At 48.5% G+C, this 18,790-nt stretch overlaps 1 protein-coding gene across 1 annotated transcript; it reads right to left on the reverse strand.

Annotated features, from left to right (window-relative positions):
* Positions 1–1,108: 1,108 nt before the first annotated feature.
* Positions 1,109–18,266, reverse strand: HPD (4-hydroxyphenylpyruvate dioxygenase). The gene is made up of 14 exons (XM_069081445.1): positions 18,155–18,266; positions 17,939–17,965; positions 15,817–15,879; positions 15,239–15,343; positions 12,960–13,002; positions 12,660–12,742; positions 10,191–10,280; positions 9,245–9,348; positions 7,659–7,736; positions 5,744–5,906; positions 3,911–3,982; positions 2,909–3,031; positions 1,716–1,832; positions 1,109–1,484 (listed from the first exon to the last, which is right to left on the reverse strand). The coding sequence occupies exons 1-14, from the start codon at positions 18,155–18,157 to the stop codon at positions 1,374–1,376; spliced, it is 1,182 nt and encodes a 393-aa protein (XP_068937546.1). The 5' UTR covers positions 18,158–18,266; the 3' UTR covers positions 1,109–1,373.
* Positions 18,267–18,790: the final 524 nt, after the last annotated feature.

Consider the following 18,790-nt stretch of genomic DNA (forward strand, 5'->3'; position numbering starts at 1 on the left):
CATTCATGTAAACTTTTAAAAATGCGATATTAACGTCAGCTCATCTTACCAAGTGCTCTGTGAGTCACTTCCTTGTAAAGCATGCTGGCACTGGGATGGCAGCTGGATTCTCCACCTGACTGCCACTTTGGAGAAGTGCTAGGATCACAGAGCCACAACGGACCTCAGGACTTGTCTAATCACCTCCTTTTACAGGTGGGGAAACTGAGGCTCAGAGATGAGAAGTAGGGAGCTCAGCTGGGGGGAGCATTGGGGCCAGAGTCAAAGGACCTTGGCTTGAAAAGAGGACATGGAAGGAGGTGATCACTACATTTCATCCCAACTCTGACATTTCATGTTTTAAGCCTGCCCCCCTTCCAGCTTTGACATTCTTTGCCCTAAATTCCCTCCCAGCTCTGCTTTCTGTGCTATAAGTTTCTTTCTAGCTCTAATGTTCTACATTCTAAGGCTTCTCGTGCTCTGACATTGTCTGAATCTGATAAAGATGACCTTTAATTTCCTGTGTGAGCATTTACATATGGGAAATCGGCAACATTCCACTGTTGGGACTCTGGTCTGTTGGGTTTTTTGATTGTCTTTCTTAAGACAATCAAATGTGTTGGAGAAAATGCTAATACTACGAACTAAATTTAAAAGTGTGCCTTGCATATTGTGCCGGAGAGCTGGTTGTTAAACGTTTACCCAGCACACCCCTATCTCTAGCTCGAATTCCTGTGAACTCAATGTCTGTCGTTCTGGAGATCTAAACTTGGGCCAGGCATGGGTGAGAAGGGGAGTTTCTGGCCTCACTGGACACTTCCTCCAGGGTGGGAGCACCTTAGGGTGGTGATCTGGGCGGACGTCAGGCTCCTCCGCCCCTCCCCTGTCGCTGCTGCCCAGTCCCCATTCACTTTTCCCAAGCCTCCATCCGCTCTCCCGCAGCCAGAGCTGCCTTGTCCGAGGCTGACCTCTAGTGGTTCTGTGGCGCTCCTACACTGCCGGCCCCTCGCAGTCTGGGGCACTGGGTCCAGTGTCCTCCCCGCCCACACCACTTCCCAAGCCCGGGCGGACGGGTCACTGAAGGCAAGGGGGTGCACATTTAGACGGCGGCACAAAATCCAGACTCAGATCTCAGACATCCCACTCTCTAATGCATTTTATTGCTTTCCCTAACCCCTGGCTGGCCCTGGTGCCGCCTGGCTCTTGGAGGGGAAGCTGTGCCCAGGTCTGGCCCCAACTCGGTGTCATCCAACCTCCTTGGCAGGGAGGGGACCTGCCCGTCGGCCCAGAGACTGGGATGAATCCAATAACAGGTCATTATTAAGCCTCTAGTCTAGGTCAGGCTCGGCGGACACAGACAAAATAAAGCAGTCCCTGTCCTCGGCGCCCCCTCCCTACATGGCAATGCCCAAACCATTGGGCGCGAGGTCCGTCAGGTTGCCCCGAACGTTCTGCTCCTCCTCAAATGCCTTGAAGAGAGAGTTGAAATTGCCCGCACCGAAGCCCTATAGGGAGAGGGAGGGAGGAGGAAGAAAGGAGGAGGGTCGTCAGCCACAGGAAGCAGGGGTCAAGCTGCCCCGGCCCTGGCAATGGGTCTCTCCACTGCCCCGCCCTGTCCTGCCCTCCCCTCCTGTCCCGTCCCGTCCCCTGCCCTCCCCTGGCCAATCTTTTCTCAACTCCTTTCTCTTCTCCCAGCCCTTCTATTCCCGACTCCTCCCTTCCCTCCTCCAGATCACCTGGTGATTGTGACGCTGGATCACCTCCAGGAAGACTGTGGGCCTGTCCTGAATGGGCTTGGTGAAAATCTGGAGCAAATATCCTTTCTCGTCATAATCTACCAGGATCTTCAGTTCCTGCTCCCAGACAGATGGGGGAATGAATGTGAGACAGAAAGACTGATGGGAAGCCCCCTGTCCAAATGGAGTGGGGAAAGGGGTCATGCTCTCAGAGCAATGGCCTGGAGGATCTCCCTGACCCAGGCCTTCTGCTCTTCTGTTTCCTGGGCTGCAGGAGCCCACTTACCTGCTCTGGAGCCCCTAGAAAGCCCCCTCCTCAGACTACAGAGAGAACCTTCCCAAAGAATAGTCTCCCCTCCAGGAATCAGGGTGGGTCCATTTTCCTCTTGGGGATTGGTTGGGGCCGCAGTGACCCTGGCTTGGGCAGGGAAGTCATAGAATCTTACAAGATAAGAGCTGGAGGCACCTTATAATGGAAGGAGAACTGGATTCTTTACTTTATATGTAACCTTGGGCAGGTGGTTGAACATCCCCAAGCCTCTGGTTCCCTCTCCATAAGATGAAGAGGTTGGACAAGCTGCACTGTAATGCTTCTTGCAGATATAATGTGTGTGATTGCCTAATTTAACCCCATCATTTAGAAAAGGAGAGGGCAGGGGAGGGATGGCATTGAGAGGGGATTGCAAGCACCTTCCCATCCTGGCAGTAGTAGCTGTGGCCTTCTACAGAGGGTCTTAGATCTAAGAGCTGGAAGTGACCTCTTTGGCCATAAATCCAGTCCCTTCATTTTACAGATTAGGGAACTGAGGCCCAGACAGCTTAACATGGTTTGCCCAAGGTCACACATCTAGCAAGTGTCAGAGCTGGGATCTGAACACCAAGCCCAGTATTCTTTCTACTGTGCCACAATGCCTTATTCTAGGACAAGTTTCTTTCTCTTCCTTGTGCTGACCCCCAAGGTAGCCTCTTCTCAGGAATTGCTGCCTTTCCCCTCGTGGTCTCTGGAAGTGTGTTTCTTCCTCATGGCAACTGCTCCCTAGACCAGCCCATTGGCCATAAAGTTGCCATTGGTCCCAGAAGCAAAAGTTGTCCATGATGGCCTTGCCTTCCACTCTGCTCTGCCAGGGCTAGAAGAGGCTGCATTGGGGTGGGGGGAAGAGAATAGGCAGCCCAGGGGTGTGAGAATCATTTACCTCCAGCTTGTCTATGCTCTCCTTCACTTGGATCTTGGAAGATTTGAGCCCCTCCCTAAGCTGCTTGTAGTAGGTGGAGGGGACACTCAGGAACTCCATGCCTCGAGCCTTCAGATGGGTAATCTGCCCAGGAAGAGTTTGAGATTAGGGAAGCTGGCCTCACCTCACCTTTCCCTTCCTCAGCTTTTTCTTACTCCAGGCCATAGCCATAACAGAGGCTGGGCCAGGGCTGGGTCAAAGGATCAGAAGTTGGGACCCCAGAAGTCATCACGGTCAGCTCCCAGGTGCAAGGGAAGTAACTTGACCAAAATAACCCAAAGTAAAGAAAGTGGCAAGCTCAGAATTTGAACGCTGGGCCTCTGACTCTATAGTTAACACTGTCTACTGTTGCTGTTCAGTTGATTTCAGGCATGTCCAACTCTTCTATTCGGGGTTTTCTTGGCAGAGATACTGGAGTGGTTTGCCATTTCCTTCTGCACCTCATTTTACAGATGAGGAAACTGAGGCAAGCAGGATGAAGTGACGTGCCCAGGGTCACACAGCTAGCTAGTGTCTAAGGTCCGAGTTGAACTCATAAAGATGAGTCTTCTTGACTCCAGGCCTGGCACTCAGCTATCCACTGTACCAAGAGACAACCTAGATCCAATTCCAACTCTTCCTCCTCCCTACCCCCAATCAGCTGGCCATATCTCCCTCCCCTCTCCAGGCCTCACTATATTCGGAATGGGGAGGGAAGGGGGAAGTGGTATAGAGGGATGCAAGAAGCAGCCCATAACCAAACTGGGTCAACTGTTCTCTCCTATGCTGGAAAGCTGTGACACCTGTGCCCCTCACCCAAACCCCCAAACCCCCATTCTACCTCCCAGTCGTTAGCCCCATCCTGATTACACCGCTCATCCACCCCCACCGCCACAGGAAAATTCCCATCTGCCCTGAAAGCCCTCTACAATCCCACCAGAGAATTAACAGAGGGGAGACCAGGGTGGCCAGCTCCCCACCTACCGCAGAGATGATATCAGGGGTTGACATGGCAATGTGCTGCACCCCAGCTCCGCCATAATAGTCCACATATTCCTGGAAGGGGATAGAGAAGAAAGATGGCAGATCCAGTCACAGCCACAACTAGACTGAGGCAACCAGGGCTTTCCCCCAGAGGGGCTGACATCTAGAGGTGTGTTCTTTCCCTCCGTCTCTGAATCTTTCTTTGCTATTGTCCACTCACCTGTACCATGGTGTGGCACAAACAGCCTCCCACCCTCAGGTCCCCACTCCCACAGCTACTAAACCTATAGTTGGACTATACCCTCTTTGAATCTCAGAAAGATTTCTTAGCTACAGCTCTCTCCAAGGTTGTAGTCAAATACAGATCCAAACAGCCTTCCCATAATAATAACTGACATTCACACAGGGCTTTTCAGGTTTTCACAGGGCTTTAGACATTATTTCATTTTGGCAGCCCTGTGAGAGGTCAGTATTGAGAGGGGCATTATTATACCCAGTTCAGAGATGCATAAACTGAGCCTCAGTGAGCTGAAAGAGACTGGCTCATAGACATACAGTTATCAAGTGTTAGAGGTAGAATTCAAATCCAGGTCTTCCTGGCTCTAAGTCCAGCCATCAAGTTAGCCACTGTCCCAAATTCCAAAATCTGTACTTCTTCTATACCAAGTGCCCTGCTGTGGGTCAGCCGCCAAAGTTGTCTTTGGTCTCGGGCAAGGAACTGGCCCCTCTGCTTTTAAACATTACTTACCTGGAGATAACACCCCAAGGTTTGCAGAATGCACATCTGATCCCAGCAGCAATATCCCCATTTGAAAGATAAGAAATTGAGGCTCAAGAAAACATGGGAAAGTACATAGAGGGTTGGATCTAAGAGTGAGGAAGATCTGGGTTAGAATTCTGCTGCCTGGGCTACCCTGGGCAATCCCTGAGCCAGGCATTGTGCTAAGTGCAGAGGATACAAAGGAAGGCAAAAGATCGTCGTCCCTGCCCTCAGGGAGCTCACAGTCTAAAGGAAGAAAACCAGCAACTGACTGCTTTTTTTTTAAAAAAGCCACAAACAGTATAAAAATAGAGGTAAGTAACAGAGAGAACCTGCCTCTGGGAAGGAACCTGCCTCTGAGAGGGAACCTGCCTCTGAGAGGGAACCTGTTTCTGAGAGGGAACCTGCCTCTGGGAAGGAACCTGCCTCTGGGAGGGAACCTGCCTCTGGGAAGGAACCTGCCTCTGAGAGGGAACCTGCCTCTGAGAGGGAACCTGTTTCTGAGAGGGAACCTGCCTCTGGGAGGGAACCTGCCTCTGAGAGGGAACCTTGGACTCTATAAAAAGTAAAATGGGGACAAAAATACCTACAACGCCTGCTTTTACAAGGTTGAGAGGCTGGAAGATCATACCCAGAGGCTCTTTGAAAACCCATAGCCCCATTTGAATGTTTAGCTATTATTATAGATAGGACTTTAAGTCGCTTAACCTTGTTGGGTCTCAGTTAGCTCATCCGTAAAATTAGCAGGTTGGACTTGGAGGCAGCTAGTGCTGGGCTCAGACCTTCCTCAGACCCAGTTAAACCAGTCCATGCTTCTGTTTCCTCATCTGTTAAATGAAAGAGTTTGACTCAATGCTCTCTACAATCCCTCCCAGCTATAAATCTTAGCATCCTGTGGCTTGATCCCTCACGCACTTAGTTAAGTGTCTGAGCCGGGATTTGACCCCAGGCCTACCTAACTCCAGGTCCAGCTTGGCAGCTGGCCTCATGCTGCCCCATTCTCCCCCTGGGCCTCCAGTCCCCTGCCTTGCTGGCAGAGCCTGGACACTGGGACGGGTGTCTCTGGGCATTACCTGAATCTGTGACTTCTTCCTGCCCATGGCAGGCTCATTAATGGGCATCTTGATGGTCTCTTCATAATTGGCCATCACAATGGACCGCAGGGAGCTGAACTCCGTGTGTACTTGCGTGTCATCCACTGACCAGAAGCGGTGAAACATGAGGTTCTTCTTGTACCTGGGAAAGCCACCCAAGGGTGAGACAGAAGAGCTCAGGCTCCCAAGCCATCAATAGGTATTTGTTGGAGAGGAGCCAGAGGAGTACCTAGCAATTTTAATGCCTCGGGAGAGCAGCAAAAGATCCATCAGCTTGAATGACAAAATCAGTTTGGAGGTAGGAGGGGGCAGGGAGAGACCTTGAGATCTCACCCCATACAGGGGAGGTAGTGCCCCTGAAACAATGGGATCCCATGGGCAGAGGCTGGGGGCTGGCCCAAGGCTGACTCTGGGCAGGGCCAGAGCTCACCTGGCAGGAGGCTCCTGTCAGTGAAGAGGTGCCAGCCATCTGCCGGCATCCTATTTTTAGCTAATTATTCTTGCTAGCTAGGTGCTAAGCTTTGTTATCTCCATGCTCCTAAAGGATTGTGTTACCCTCACCCTAGAAATTAGTTTACTAAGTACAGGCAGGGTCCTCTAAATTTGGGGATCCTGTTGCGAAGGCCTAGTCATCTCACCCTAGTTAAAGTTCTGTGAGCTATTTATTGACCCTGAACATCCATAGATGCTTAGAAGAGGATTTTTAGAAGCTGAAAGGACCCTCAGAGTATAGAAGGTCATAGCTGGGATGAGCCTTGAAACATAGAATTCAGAACTGAAGAGGTCTTAGAACAGGGACTATCAGAGCTGGGAGGGACCTTAGAACAGGGAATATCAGAGGTGGGAGGGACCTTAGAACAGGGGATGTCAGAGCTGGGAGGGGCCTTAGAACAGGGGATGTCAGAGTTAGCTAAAACAGGAAACAGAGGGAGGTCCAGAGAGATTATCTAAGTTGTTCAAGTCATTGGAGTGAGTTGCAAAGTCAGAATTTGAACCCAGGTCTCATGCTCCGAATGCAGGTTCTTTCCACTGTACCAGCTCACTGAGTGTCTCATCCTATAAACCTTCCCTGACTTGCTTCTTAATACTCCATCTCCCCAGGTCCCTTCAGCCCCAAATCCTTCAAGGCTACTCTCAAGTCATTTCCATGGATGGATGTGACTTATTTCCTAGTTTGACTCCAAGTAAGTCTCCAAGGGCAGACAAACTCTTCCTTCTGGCTGCCCCCTGGAGCTCCTGAGCTTCAGCTGTCTCTCCCCAATGCACTCATTTCATATTGGGTTTGGCTGAGTGACTGTTCTCTTGGTTCTGCCACTGGCATTCTGGGGGATTCTAAGTGACATAGTTCTTGCTGAGAGAACCAGAGAGAGCTAGAGGCTATGAGGAGGAAAGAAGCCCAAGTTAGAGGCTGGAGTGGGGTCGAGGTTCCTGAGAGGATCAGGGCTCTCTATCACCAGGCACAAGGCCCTAAACAGTAGGCATTCACTGGCAGTTGTTGAATGGAGGGCTAGATGGCAGGGTAGATGGATATGTGGATGGCTGGATAGATGGTTGGCAGATGGATGGATGGATGGGTAGATAGATGAATGGATAGATGGATAGGTAAATACATGAATAGATGATTGGCAGTTAGATGAATAGATAGATGGATGGACAGATGGATTGGCAGATAGATGGATGGGTAGATTCATAGATAGGCGGGCTGTCAGGAAGGTGAATAGGGAGGAGGAAGAGGAATGGGCGGATAGCTAGCACACTACTTTGGACTTTTATTTTCTCCACTTAAAATCTAGAGAAGACGAATGGAACAAAGGTTGGGTCCTAGGCCTCTGCAAAGAAGGTCATTACTACAGATGACAGGAAATCAGGGGACCCACCCCACTCCACTACTCACCAGTCTGCTGCTGGCACCATCTCCTGGTCAGGCTGATTCCCCACAACATGGTCAATCAGAGCCAATTTGCAGTCTGGCCTGGAAGAGGGAAGGGAAATCTGAGGGGGATGGGGTAGGTACCCAGCGCCAACCTTTAGCCTTGGGAGTCAGGAAAACCTGGAATGTCAGAGCTGGAAGGGACCTCAGAGATCATTTGGTCCAATCTCTTCATTTTACCAATGGGGAAACTGAGACCCAGATATTTCAATTCAATGAGTATTTATTCAGTTGACCTCTGGACCTCTAGAGATCTCCCTTTGCTATCCTCAGATGGTTCCACTTAGTTCCTGGGACAGAGCTTTCTTGTTTGGAAAATGAGTGAGTCCCCTTTTATCTCAGCCCCTTCCTTCATATTCCCCCCCCCAATACCTAGGTACCCCTAAACCATACTTCATCCCATCCAGTTATCTGGTGAGACACCAAGGCCTACCAAGGTATGGCCATCTCACACCTAGGTGGCGCCATAGTGGATAGAGTGCTAGGCACTTACTAGCTGTGTGACCCTGGGCAAGTCACTTAACCCTGTTTGCCTCAGTTTCCTCATCTGTAAAATGAGCCAGAGAAGGAAATGGCAAACCACTCAAGTATCATTTTCAAGAAAACCCCAAGTGGGGTCAACAAAGAGTCTGGACATGACAGAAACAACTCAACAACATCTCCACCCCCCAACACACACACACACACACACACACACACACACACACACACACACACACACACCACACAACCCCTCTGCTTTTAGCTTTTTGGCCTTGAGTAAAATCACTTCACTTCTCTGGCCTATTTCATCATCTATAAAATGAGGGAACTAGACTAAGTGGCCTCTGAGATTTCTTCCAGTTCTAGACCCAGGATTCTAACATCAAATTAGGCAGAATATGTTTGCCAACAGTTTTTGCCCCAGTCATGAGGAGAACTGTCCGAGTCCAAGCTAAAGAGAAAATCCTTGTAGAGGAAAGGTTCTTAACTCTTTCGAGGTATGCGCCCCCACTGGCACTCTGCTGAAGTCAATGGATTCTTTCCCAGAGTCATGATTTTAAGTACACAAAAACCCCACATAGGATGGCAGTTGAAACCAATTACAGCTGTCCCTTCCTCATTGAGGTAATCAGGGGTGTGGCACCCCCCACATCTGAAAAATCCAAGTAAAATTTTTTGGCCTTCCCTTCAAACCAGAGAAGAAATTTGAACCATTATGGTATTAAAAGAAAATATATTGATGTTACATAATACTATACATATATTTTATGCATTTCTGGGTTTCTAAAACTTTTTCTGTGTCAACTGCTGGTCTTCTTGTGTCCTCTGTGGCTTCCTCAAAATTCCCTCAAAATTCCCATTTAATTTCTTATGCCAATCCATGATATATTGAAACCGCAGTGGGGAAAGTTGTGATGTGGAAGGGAGAACTGTATATTGAAATAATTATCAGAATATGTAAAAACCAGAATTCCCAGACCCCAGGTTAAGAACCTGTGCTACCCCCTACTTCTCACTTGGACCCTTTGAAAGGAAGAATCTTGGCCCTGAGGGGGTGGGGCACTCACAGCTTTGGGAGCAGGGGGTCCTGGAATCGAGGGGCCTCAAAGCCAGGCAGGAAGGGTCCGGTGTAATTCAGTTTTTCCACCAAGGTGTGTGTGGTGTCTCCATACTGTGGGCACAGGAAAACACCCCACCCCCACTGGATTTAAGCCCTCTGAAAGAAGTGACCCTGATTCTTTGACCTGGGCTCTCCTTTCTCCTCTTTGCCCCCAACTTTGACTTGACAGACTAAGGAAAGGAGAGTGCTTCTGGACTCCCACCCAGAGCCTCCCAGTACCCCTCTGTGCTATGGTTAATGGGAGACACCTTATTTACCCTTGCAAACAATAAGCAGGAATAGGAAGCAGGTGGGATTGAGGTCAGACATTAAGCAAAACTTTCCATCTATAAGATGATAGAAGCAGAGCCCTATCTAAATAGAATTTTTTGTGCCAGGGATAAGTGGCACAAAAGGCACCCTCAGTTGAGAGAATAGAAACCCCTAAACCACCCCCCACTTCAGGATCTGGTTGATGGTGGGGAGGCAAGAGAAACAAAACAAAGTAAATGGAGGAGTTTTATTAGGTAAAATATAATCGCCTCAAGCGCAAGGACTGTTCACTTTTGGCTATGAATCCTACAGGGTCTGGCACATAATCGATGTTTGCTGATTGACTTCATATAAGCGTTTGACTCTGTTGTTTCTCCAGATACTAAAGGACTCTAAATTCTGTTAGCACGCTTTAAATTTATCACATTGGGACAAAGCTCCACTTGCCCTACCCTAGTTACAACTCTGGTTGAGGTCCTGGAATGAGGGTGAATGAGAGAAAACTTGGGTACCAATACCACCTCCCCAAACATCCTGATGGATTGAGAATAGTGAGGGGAGAGGAGAAGTATTTCCGACTGGGGATCATAGGGTGCAGGAAGGGTTTGATTGCAGGTGGGCAGAGCTCAGCATATACTCACTGTCTGCAGTACAGCAAATTTCACCCTTCCAAACTTGTCCTGTTCTATCCACGGCTCCTTCACAATAACTGCACCTCTTTCCCGGGCTTTCTGCATCGGAGAGGACAGGGCTCGTCTTTGAGAACATGGCTTCTTCCTGACCTAACCCACAGCCTGGCCTAGGACTAGCCTGGGGAGCTCACTTACAATACAGACAGAAGGCTCAGAACAGCTTTACTGGTGCAGAGCTGGGCCTCCATAACCCTACCAGCTCACACACAAAACTTCATAGGAACCTCTGCCTATCCCCCAACAGCACTGCTTGGGACCCCTGCTCTCCCCACCCACCCAGCCAAGGGAAAGAGGCCCTTCTGGCCTAGGATAAATAAGCTCAACTCAGCTTAGGGCTCTGGCCCATCCCTGGAATGTTCCAAGGACATGAGAAAACTAAAATAACATAGACACATACTACTAATAACTTATATTTATAACATTAATTACTTATATTTACTTTTTTTTTTTTTTGCTTTTTTTGGAGGGGGGAAGGCAGGGCAATTGGGGTTAAGTGACTTGCCCAAGGTCGCATGGCTAGTAAGTGTTGTATCTGAAGCTGGATTTGAACTCAGGTCCTCCTGACTCCAGGGCTGGTGCTCTATTCACTGTGCCACTTAGCCACCCCCTATCTTTACACTTTAAAATGTACCAAGAGCCCTACAGATGACATTTCATTTGAGCCTCATGACAGCCTTGCACTTGGGTATTGGGGGGCGGGGATGGGCTAGATGGGTTAGGGGACTGACCTAGTGATTTCATTGGCTTGAGACTCTAGGAGAAACTCCATTTACCACTGGAGGGCGTCACTTTCTCTGAAACTTTTAGTCTTTCTATATAATATTTTATTTTTCCCCAATTACATGTTAAAACAATTTTTAACATTTTTTTTTAAATTTTGAGTTCCAAATTCTATCTTTCCCTCCTTCCCTCTCCACCCTCCTCTTTGAGACAGTAAGCAACCCCATATAGAAACTTATCATCTTTGGAGAATTACCAAATTGCTGAATCTGCTATTATTTCCAAGGTCAAATATAAAACCCAACTTAGTATTCAAAGTCCTTCAGAGACTGGACTCTTCCTACCTTCTGACACTCTGCTCTTCTCCATGTGACCCCAAGATACTGGCCTGCTTTCTGTCTTCACACTTTGAATCCATCTCCCACTTCTATACCTTTGCACTGGCTGTTCCCCTTGTCTAGAATGCTCACCCTCCTCATCTCCACTTCCTTGGCTTCCTTTAAGACTCAGCTTAAATCTTGTCTTTTCCCATCTCTCTTTAATGTTAATGTCCTTCCTCTGAAATTACCTCCTATCTACTCCATATATTATATTTTGTTGTTATTCAGTCATTTTACAGTCATATCTAACTCTTCATGACCCTATTTGGTGTTTGCCATTTCCTTCTCCAGCTCATTTTACAGGTAAAGAAACCAAGGCAGAGTTAAGTGACTTGCCCAGGGTCACACAGCTAATACGAGTCTGAGGCTGGATTTGAACTCACATCTTCCTGCCTCCAGACCCTGTGTTCTGTCCACTGTGCCACCCAGCTGCCCATGTCTGTATCTTGTATGTACATAATTGTTTGTATGCTGTCTCCCCCATTAGAACGCAAATTCCTTGAGAGCACTGTTTTTGCCTTTTTCTGTTTCTGCAGAATTTAGAACACAGCACTTAATAATTGCCTGCTGACTTACTGACTGGGGCATTAAGAGGTTGTGCCCAGAATCACACAGCCAGGACATGTCAGGTGCCAGAGGCCAGACTTGAACTCAGAACTTTCTGACTCTCTCTACTATGACATAATGTGAATGCTAGGTATTATTATTCCCACTTTACAGATGAAAAAATATAGGCTTAGGAGGTTTAAATGACTTGCTCAGGGTCACCCAGCTAATCTGAGTCAGAGGCCAGATTTTATCCATCCAAACACCCACTGTTACCCACAGTGGTGAGGTTGCCATTCAGGGTCTAAATGAATGGAGGAAGAACCTTGGTTTTGAAATGGAAGGATCTAGGTCCTGTCACTTTCTATCTGTGTGATGTTGGGCAGATGATTTCTTGGTCTTGGCTTCTTCCTCTGTACAATCAGAAGTTTGGACTCAATGGACCTTAAGATTCTATATTAGTTATTTAATTTCTCTGGGCCTCAGTTTACTCTAAATTCCCTTGTGTTTCTAGTTCAGTGACCTTCTGCAGATAGAGGTGTCAATCAATCAGTCTGCCTGCATTCAGTACTTTCTATGCCTCAAGCATGGTAATAAGTCCTAGGGATATAAATAAAGGAAGAAACAGTCCCTGTCCTCAGGGAACTTACATTCTAATGGAAAAGGAACCACGTAAAGAACTAGGTATCTGGAGCAGGCCTGTGTGCTCTGTGGTGGAATCTGGGCTGGCCTAGGGGAGAGTGAAGAGGTTCCCACTGTCCCACCCACTCACCTGAACAATGTAGTCACAGTCTTCCACCTCAAAGGAGATGTCCTTCACCCCATCGCCATGTTTTACCAGGTGGTCACCCATCTCTGTGTGAGGAAAGGCAGAGAACACCCAGAACCCTCAGCCCTCATGATCTTCAGCCTTCCTGGACTTCAGTCTCCTCCCTGGACCCTCAGCACCCCCACTGGCCACCCCCACCCCCTTCCCCCAGAGGACTCTGGTTTTGTTTTCACACAGATTCCAAGGAGCGCCCACACTAGGGAAGGTCTCAGGCTCGGGGCACCGGAAAATGAACTCCCTCACCTTGGTTTCCAGGGTTGAGAGCAGAGGAGAAAATGAATATAATCTAGACAAAGGAAGAGAGAAAACAACAGTGTAGTTTCCTTATCAGACCTCTTCTTCCCTCACTGCCAAGTGAGAACCAGAAGAATCAGGTGGAGCCACAGAATGTTTGTGGGCTTCACCAATATTGCCCCTCCCCCCTCCTGGGGGGCGCAGTGGGCAAACACATCCCATCCAGAAGCTCTTCTCCCCAAATTTTGGCCTTCCCTCTGGGAGAGACCTAGCCACCTGGGGCCCTGAAGTGACCTCTTATGTCCCTAGGTCTGTAACAGGAGAGGGAGGAGGGATGCAGGGGACCCTAAGAAATGACCCCAGTTTCCAAAGTCTAGCGAGACAGATTCAACAAACATTTTTAAGCACCTACAATGTTCCAGGAACTGTGCCAGTAGTATATATATATAGTAGAAAACATTTGGCCCAGGAGTTTATATTCTGCTTGGGTGGTTGTGGCTGTGGTAGTGGAGATGGTGGTTGGTGATGGTGGCGGTGGCAGTGGTGGTGGTGATGGTGATGTGATGGTGATGGTGGTGGTGGTGGTGGTGGTGATGGTGGTGGTGGTGATGGTGATGTGATGGTGATGGTGATGTGGTGGTGATGGTGGTGATGGTGATGGTGGTGTGGTGGTGGTAGTGATGTGATGGTGATGGCGGTGATGATGATGGTGGTGATGGTGATGATGATGGTGATGGTGGTGTAATGGAAATGTAAATTTTAAAGATCTTCCCTGCCCCTAGGCTAATGTGCACCTGAAGCCTGGGGTGGGAGGCTTGTTTTTCAGTAGATACTTCTTGATTGGCCAGTGAGTCAATAAGGTTGTTACATTCTCTGAGCCAGGAGAAGGCTATATAAGCCCTGATGTGTAGCTTTGTTTTGGGACTCACTTTGTGAAGTGTTCTGTGATTTGATCTGAATTCTGGGAAGCCGTTGTTGAGAGTCCCCCGGCTTTGAAAAACCCAGAATGTGGAAACCCAGATGTTGACTGGGTATGGATGTAATGGTTGGACAGTTTGGAAATCTGTCTACTTGATGTTTCTGTCTTGATAATTATGCCTGTATACTTTGAGGTTCAGGGTGCTGACCTTTTCTCCTGATTTTATTCTATCAGTAGAACCAAATCCTTCAGTTCCTGTGACAGAAACATCAAGTTGAGGAGGTAGAATCAATAAGACTTGGTAGCCAGTTAGCTATGGGAGTGAGAGGTGAGGAAGAGGGAAGGGTTGAGGATGATGCCAACTTTTTGAATCTGGGTGTCTGGGAAGATAATGCTGACCCTCTATGAAAACAGGAAATAGGAAGGAGGGGAGGGCGGGTTTAGGAAGAAAGATAAGGAGTTCCATTTGGGCATACAAAGTTGGGGATGTCCACAGGGCATCAAGGTGGTGCCATCCATCAGGCAATTTGAAATACAGTAATGGAGCTCAGGAGAGATATGGGCATCTGGGAATTATCTCTATAGAGGTGATTGAACCAAAGGGAGCTGATGAGATGAGAGAGAGACAGAGATAGAGAGATAGAGAGGAGGGGGGAGAGAGACAGAGGGGAGAGAAGGGAGGGATGGAGGGTGATAGAGAGATGAGAAAGGCAGAGATAGAGGTAGAGAGAGACAGAAAGAGAGAGGAGAGGGGAGACAGAGACAGAAAGACAAAGAGAGAGACAGAGAGACCAAGCAGACGTCAGAGGTCTCAGAACAGCATCAAGGTTACACACATGCATAGTTGGAAAGTTGGCATCTTGATCATTAAAAGGGGTTAATAATCCAGGACAAGATGGTAAGTATAAGAGTTCAGAGAAGAACTAGGAAGACTTCTTTGAGGAGGTGAGCTTGAGCTGGGCCTTAAAGAGTCAGCAGAGAGGACTCAGGAGTGTGTCGAATGATCATAGATTTAAAGCTTGGCTGGGACCTTAGAAATCATCTGACAGATGGTAAGCTTCTTGAGGGCAGGAATCATTTTGTTTTTATATCTCCAACACTTAGCTTACAGTAGGTGCTTAATAAATGCTTGTTGCTCAACTGATTGATCCATTCCAACCACCTCATTTTATTTCTATTACACTAATAGCTTATATTTAATAACATTTTAAATTTATGAGACACTTCACATATATTATCTCCATTTTAAGTACATTCTCATTAACATAGAGAAAATGAGGTCCTGAAAGAGGAGAGAATTAGCTCAAGGTCCCACAGGGGAGGGCAGGGGTTGGGACAGACTCCCCTGGCCAGGCTAGAGAGCACTCACCTTGCCTTGCTTCACCACGTGGGATGCCACTTCCCGGCAGCCAGTCTCCAGACCCCGGTAGGCAAAGGGGGAGAAGCCCATTTTGTTACAGTAGAAAGAAGCTGCCTGGAAAAGGCATGGGAGGGTCTGAGATCAGGACCCAGGACCAGAGCATCCTTGGGCCACGGCAGACATCACAGGCTGCCATTAGAGAGGCAACCCAGAGACAGGCTTCCATTTTCCTTAAGGGTGTGGGGCCCTTAAGGCCCATTAACCCTGTTTTGGACCCTAGTGTGTGGATGGGCTGGGCTAGACAATGGGCAGCTCTGCCTCCTGACCCTGACCCTGGCAGACAAACTGTCCAATCCTGGGGCCAATTGCATCAGGTCTCCCCTTTCCCTCCCCTCAGCCTCCTTCCTCCCCCATGGGTCCAAATAGCAGCCTGGCCATCTCCACGTGTGGGCTCCTCCCCTCCAGGAACCTATCAGAAGCCTAGGCAGAGACATGCCCCTTGCTCCAGGAGCCAAGGTAGATCCTCTCTGGCTTCTCTGCCCTTCTCCTGCTGTGCCTTCCCCCCATTCCCTCTTACACATACATACCTGTTTGGCATTTCCAACCCAGAAGGTGATTGAGTGGAAGTGAAGGAACCGGCCTCTGGCAGGCTGTGTGGGAATAAGAACAGAGGGTCAGAATTCAGGAGGGAAGGGGCTTTCTCACCCTTGGCAGGCTGGAGGGGGAGAGAATGAAAATCAGACATCTCCTACTTCAGACAGCAACCAACTCGCCTTCTCTTTCTTAGAAGTGAAAACTTCAGTTCAGAGATGAGCAGTGGCGACCCACTAGATAGTACACCCTGGACCTGGAGTCAGGAAGACTTAAGTTCAAATCAGTCTGTGGACACTTACTAGCTGTGTGACCCTGGGTAAGTCACTGAACCCCTTTCTATCTCAGTTTCTGCACCTGTAAAATGGGCATAACAATACCACCTATCTCCTAGGGTTATTGTGAGGCCCAGATGAAATAGTATTTGTAAAACACTTTGTCATCCTTAAAGTGTGGCTTTTGTCAGATCACAGTGAGTTAGTAAAAGGACCAGAAATAGAACCCAGAACTCAAGGTCTCATGTCCACTGCTTTTTCCATTAGACTAAGTAGTTTCTTGATGGCATCAGACCTAAGCAGCCTGCCAGGAAAGGAAAAAGTAGGCCAGATCTGGGTAGAACTTCAGGCCCCCCAGGGCCAGGGGAGTCAGAACTCTCAATATTAGATATCCCAAGGTAAAAAGTGGGGCCCCATTCTAGGGATCCATGAAGAGGTCTAGGAGAAAAAATGCAAGCCTCAGAGTCAGAAGAGGTCTAGGTGCAGATCTTGCCTCTCAGAAAAATACACTATGTGCCCATGAGTCATTCGCTTACCCTCTGAGTCTCCTATACCTTCTATAAAATGGAGAGGCCTATGCTGCCTACCTTTCAGGGTTGTTTTGAGGCTCAGAGGACATAATATAGCCTCAAGGTCCTATGGAAATGTAGGCTATTATGAAAATCCAATAATTATTATTCTTTCCCTTTCTATGATTCTGTAAGATCAGAAAATTACAACACTCTCCTCTGCCCCTCCCACCCACCAGTCCCAGAATGACTCTGTTTAACCAGTCAGAGGTCAAATTTCCTTTGGAAAACACCTGTCCTTCCCTCCCACCCCATACTTCCTTGTTCCACATCAGCCAGAGGCAGTACAAAATAACAATAATTCACATTTCTGTAATATTTCTATTTGTATATCACTTTCCTCATACCACCTGAATGAAGTATGATAACACAATTATTAGCATTCCTATTTTACAGAGACAGAAATTGAGACCCTTAAGAGGGTAAGTGGGGGCACAGGGAATAGAACACTGGGCCTTGATCAGGAGGATCTGAGTTCAAATCTGGCCTCAGACACTTAACACTTACTAGCTGTGTGACCTTGGGCAAGTCACTTAAACCCAATTGCCCTGCCTTCCCCCTTCCAAGAAGCAAATTAAAAAAAAAAGAGGGTGACTTCCTCAAGGTCACCAAGGCACCGCTGGAGTACAATTTGCATTCCTGTTCTTCCTGGCTTGAGTTCCAGTACCCAATCTGCTCTACCCACAGTGTCCCTCCACAGAGAATAATAGCCAAGAAAGATTAGGATTAGGTATTAAAAAGGACTTCTTAAAAGTGAAGGTTATGAGACGATGAAGTCTATTTGTTAGGGATGCTGGACAATTTTTAGGGAAAAGAAAGTGAGTTTTCCAAGGGGATGGATGGCAGGGAAGCTCTGCCCAGAGGCAGGGGCATTGGATTTGGAGTGAGAGAACCTGACTCTGTATGACTTTAGGTCAGTGGATCCTCTCTGGACCTCAGTCTCCTCATCTACAAAAGAAGGGCATAGACTAAATGACCTTTAAGGGTCATCATTCTTACTTCCCCCTCTCCTCCAACTTGTTGGAGTACTGTCATCTCCCTTCCCCTCTGGGTCACCCATATGATTCCCTTGTTTCCTGTCCTCTCTGGTCAAGATAACACCTGGCAGAGCTCTAGAGCCCTGCTGACTTTGTGACCACAGGCACTGCAGAGCTGTGGCAATCTAGCTGGTGTGTGAAGTGCCCCAGACGGCACACCCGGGCACTGGCCCAGTCACGGCATACCCCGGCCTGGCCTGCCCAACTTCCCCTACCCCCTTCCCAGCTCTTCCTTACCTTCTCTCCTAGGTCCGTGTAACTTGTCTAAGGAGAAAGAAACAGTTAGTGGGAGTTGGTAGCCTCACCCCCAAAGTCCCACTCCCAATCCCACCACTGGGGGCTCTGTATAACCAATGGGGCCATTGTGGGGCCAGAGGGAGAGGAAAGGGATGCCCAGGACTGCTGCCCCCCTCTCTGGCCTCCCCCAGGTAGCTAGTCCTTTGAGTCAGTCACCATGACGGGAGAGCTCACGAGGCTGGAGCAGGGATGGCCTTGTTGGTCTGTGTACACCAGGACTCTCCCCTCCCAGAGGCTTAGGCTGCAGAGGGAGACAGCCTGAGGTGTTTTAAGCAGAGCTTGCCCCTCCCCTGGTCCGCCCCCCACCCGCCCCATGGAGTTAGATTTGGACTCTATGCCAAAGCCCCAGGGTCCAGGGATGGCTGTTGTCTTTTACAGAGCCTGGATTGGGAGAGTTGAGTTAGCAGGGAGGAGAGAGGAGTAGCTGGGGCTGGAGATGTCATTTGGGCAAGCTCCAGGCAGCTGGAAACAGCTGGGTCCGCAACCTCAGCCCCTCCTCCCTGGGAGCATCTAATGCAGTTCCCTTAAGCTAACCTGTGGTGGGGGAAGAGAGATCTGGTAACTGACTCCCTACTTCCCTCCCTTCCTCCTTCCTCTTCTCCCTCCCCTCTGGGCTAAACATTTCAAATATTATCTTGTTTGATCTTTACATTAACCCTAGGAGGGGATACTATTATTTTACCCATTTTCCCTTTGAGGAAATGGAGACAGACAAGTGACCTACCCAGGATCACACAGTTTAGTAGGTATGTGAGGCTGTATTTGAATCCAAGGCAGGTGGCCAGACATCTG

Source organism: Petaurus breviceps, unplaced genomic scaffold (assembly GCF_028583685.1).
Source record: "Petaurus breviceps papuanus isolate PSGF00001 unplaced genomic scaffold, PetGlider_PUasm1.0 99, whole genome shotgun sequence".
Taxonomy (NCBI): Eukaryota; Metazoa; Chordata; class Mammalia; order Diprotodontia; family Petauridae; genus Petaurus; species Petaurus breviceps.

Coding starts and splice junctions, on each gene's coding strand:
- HPD (XM_069081445.1), bottom strand. Junction 13,003..15,238: donor ACGTGGTGAAGCAAGGCAAG/GTGAGTGCTCTC, acceptor TCCTTTGTCTAG/ATTATATTCATTTTCTCCTC. Junction 7,737..9,244: donor GACCCCCTGCTCCCAAAGCT/GTGAGTGCCCCA, acceptor TCCCTCTTCCAG/GCCAGACTGCAAATTGGCTC.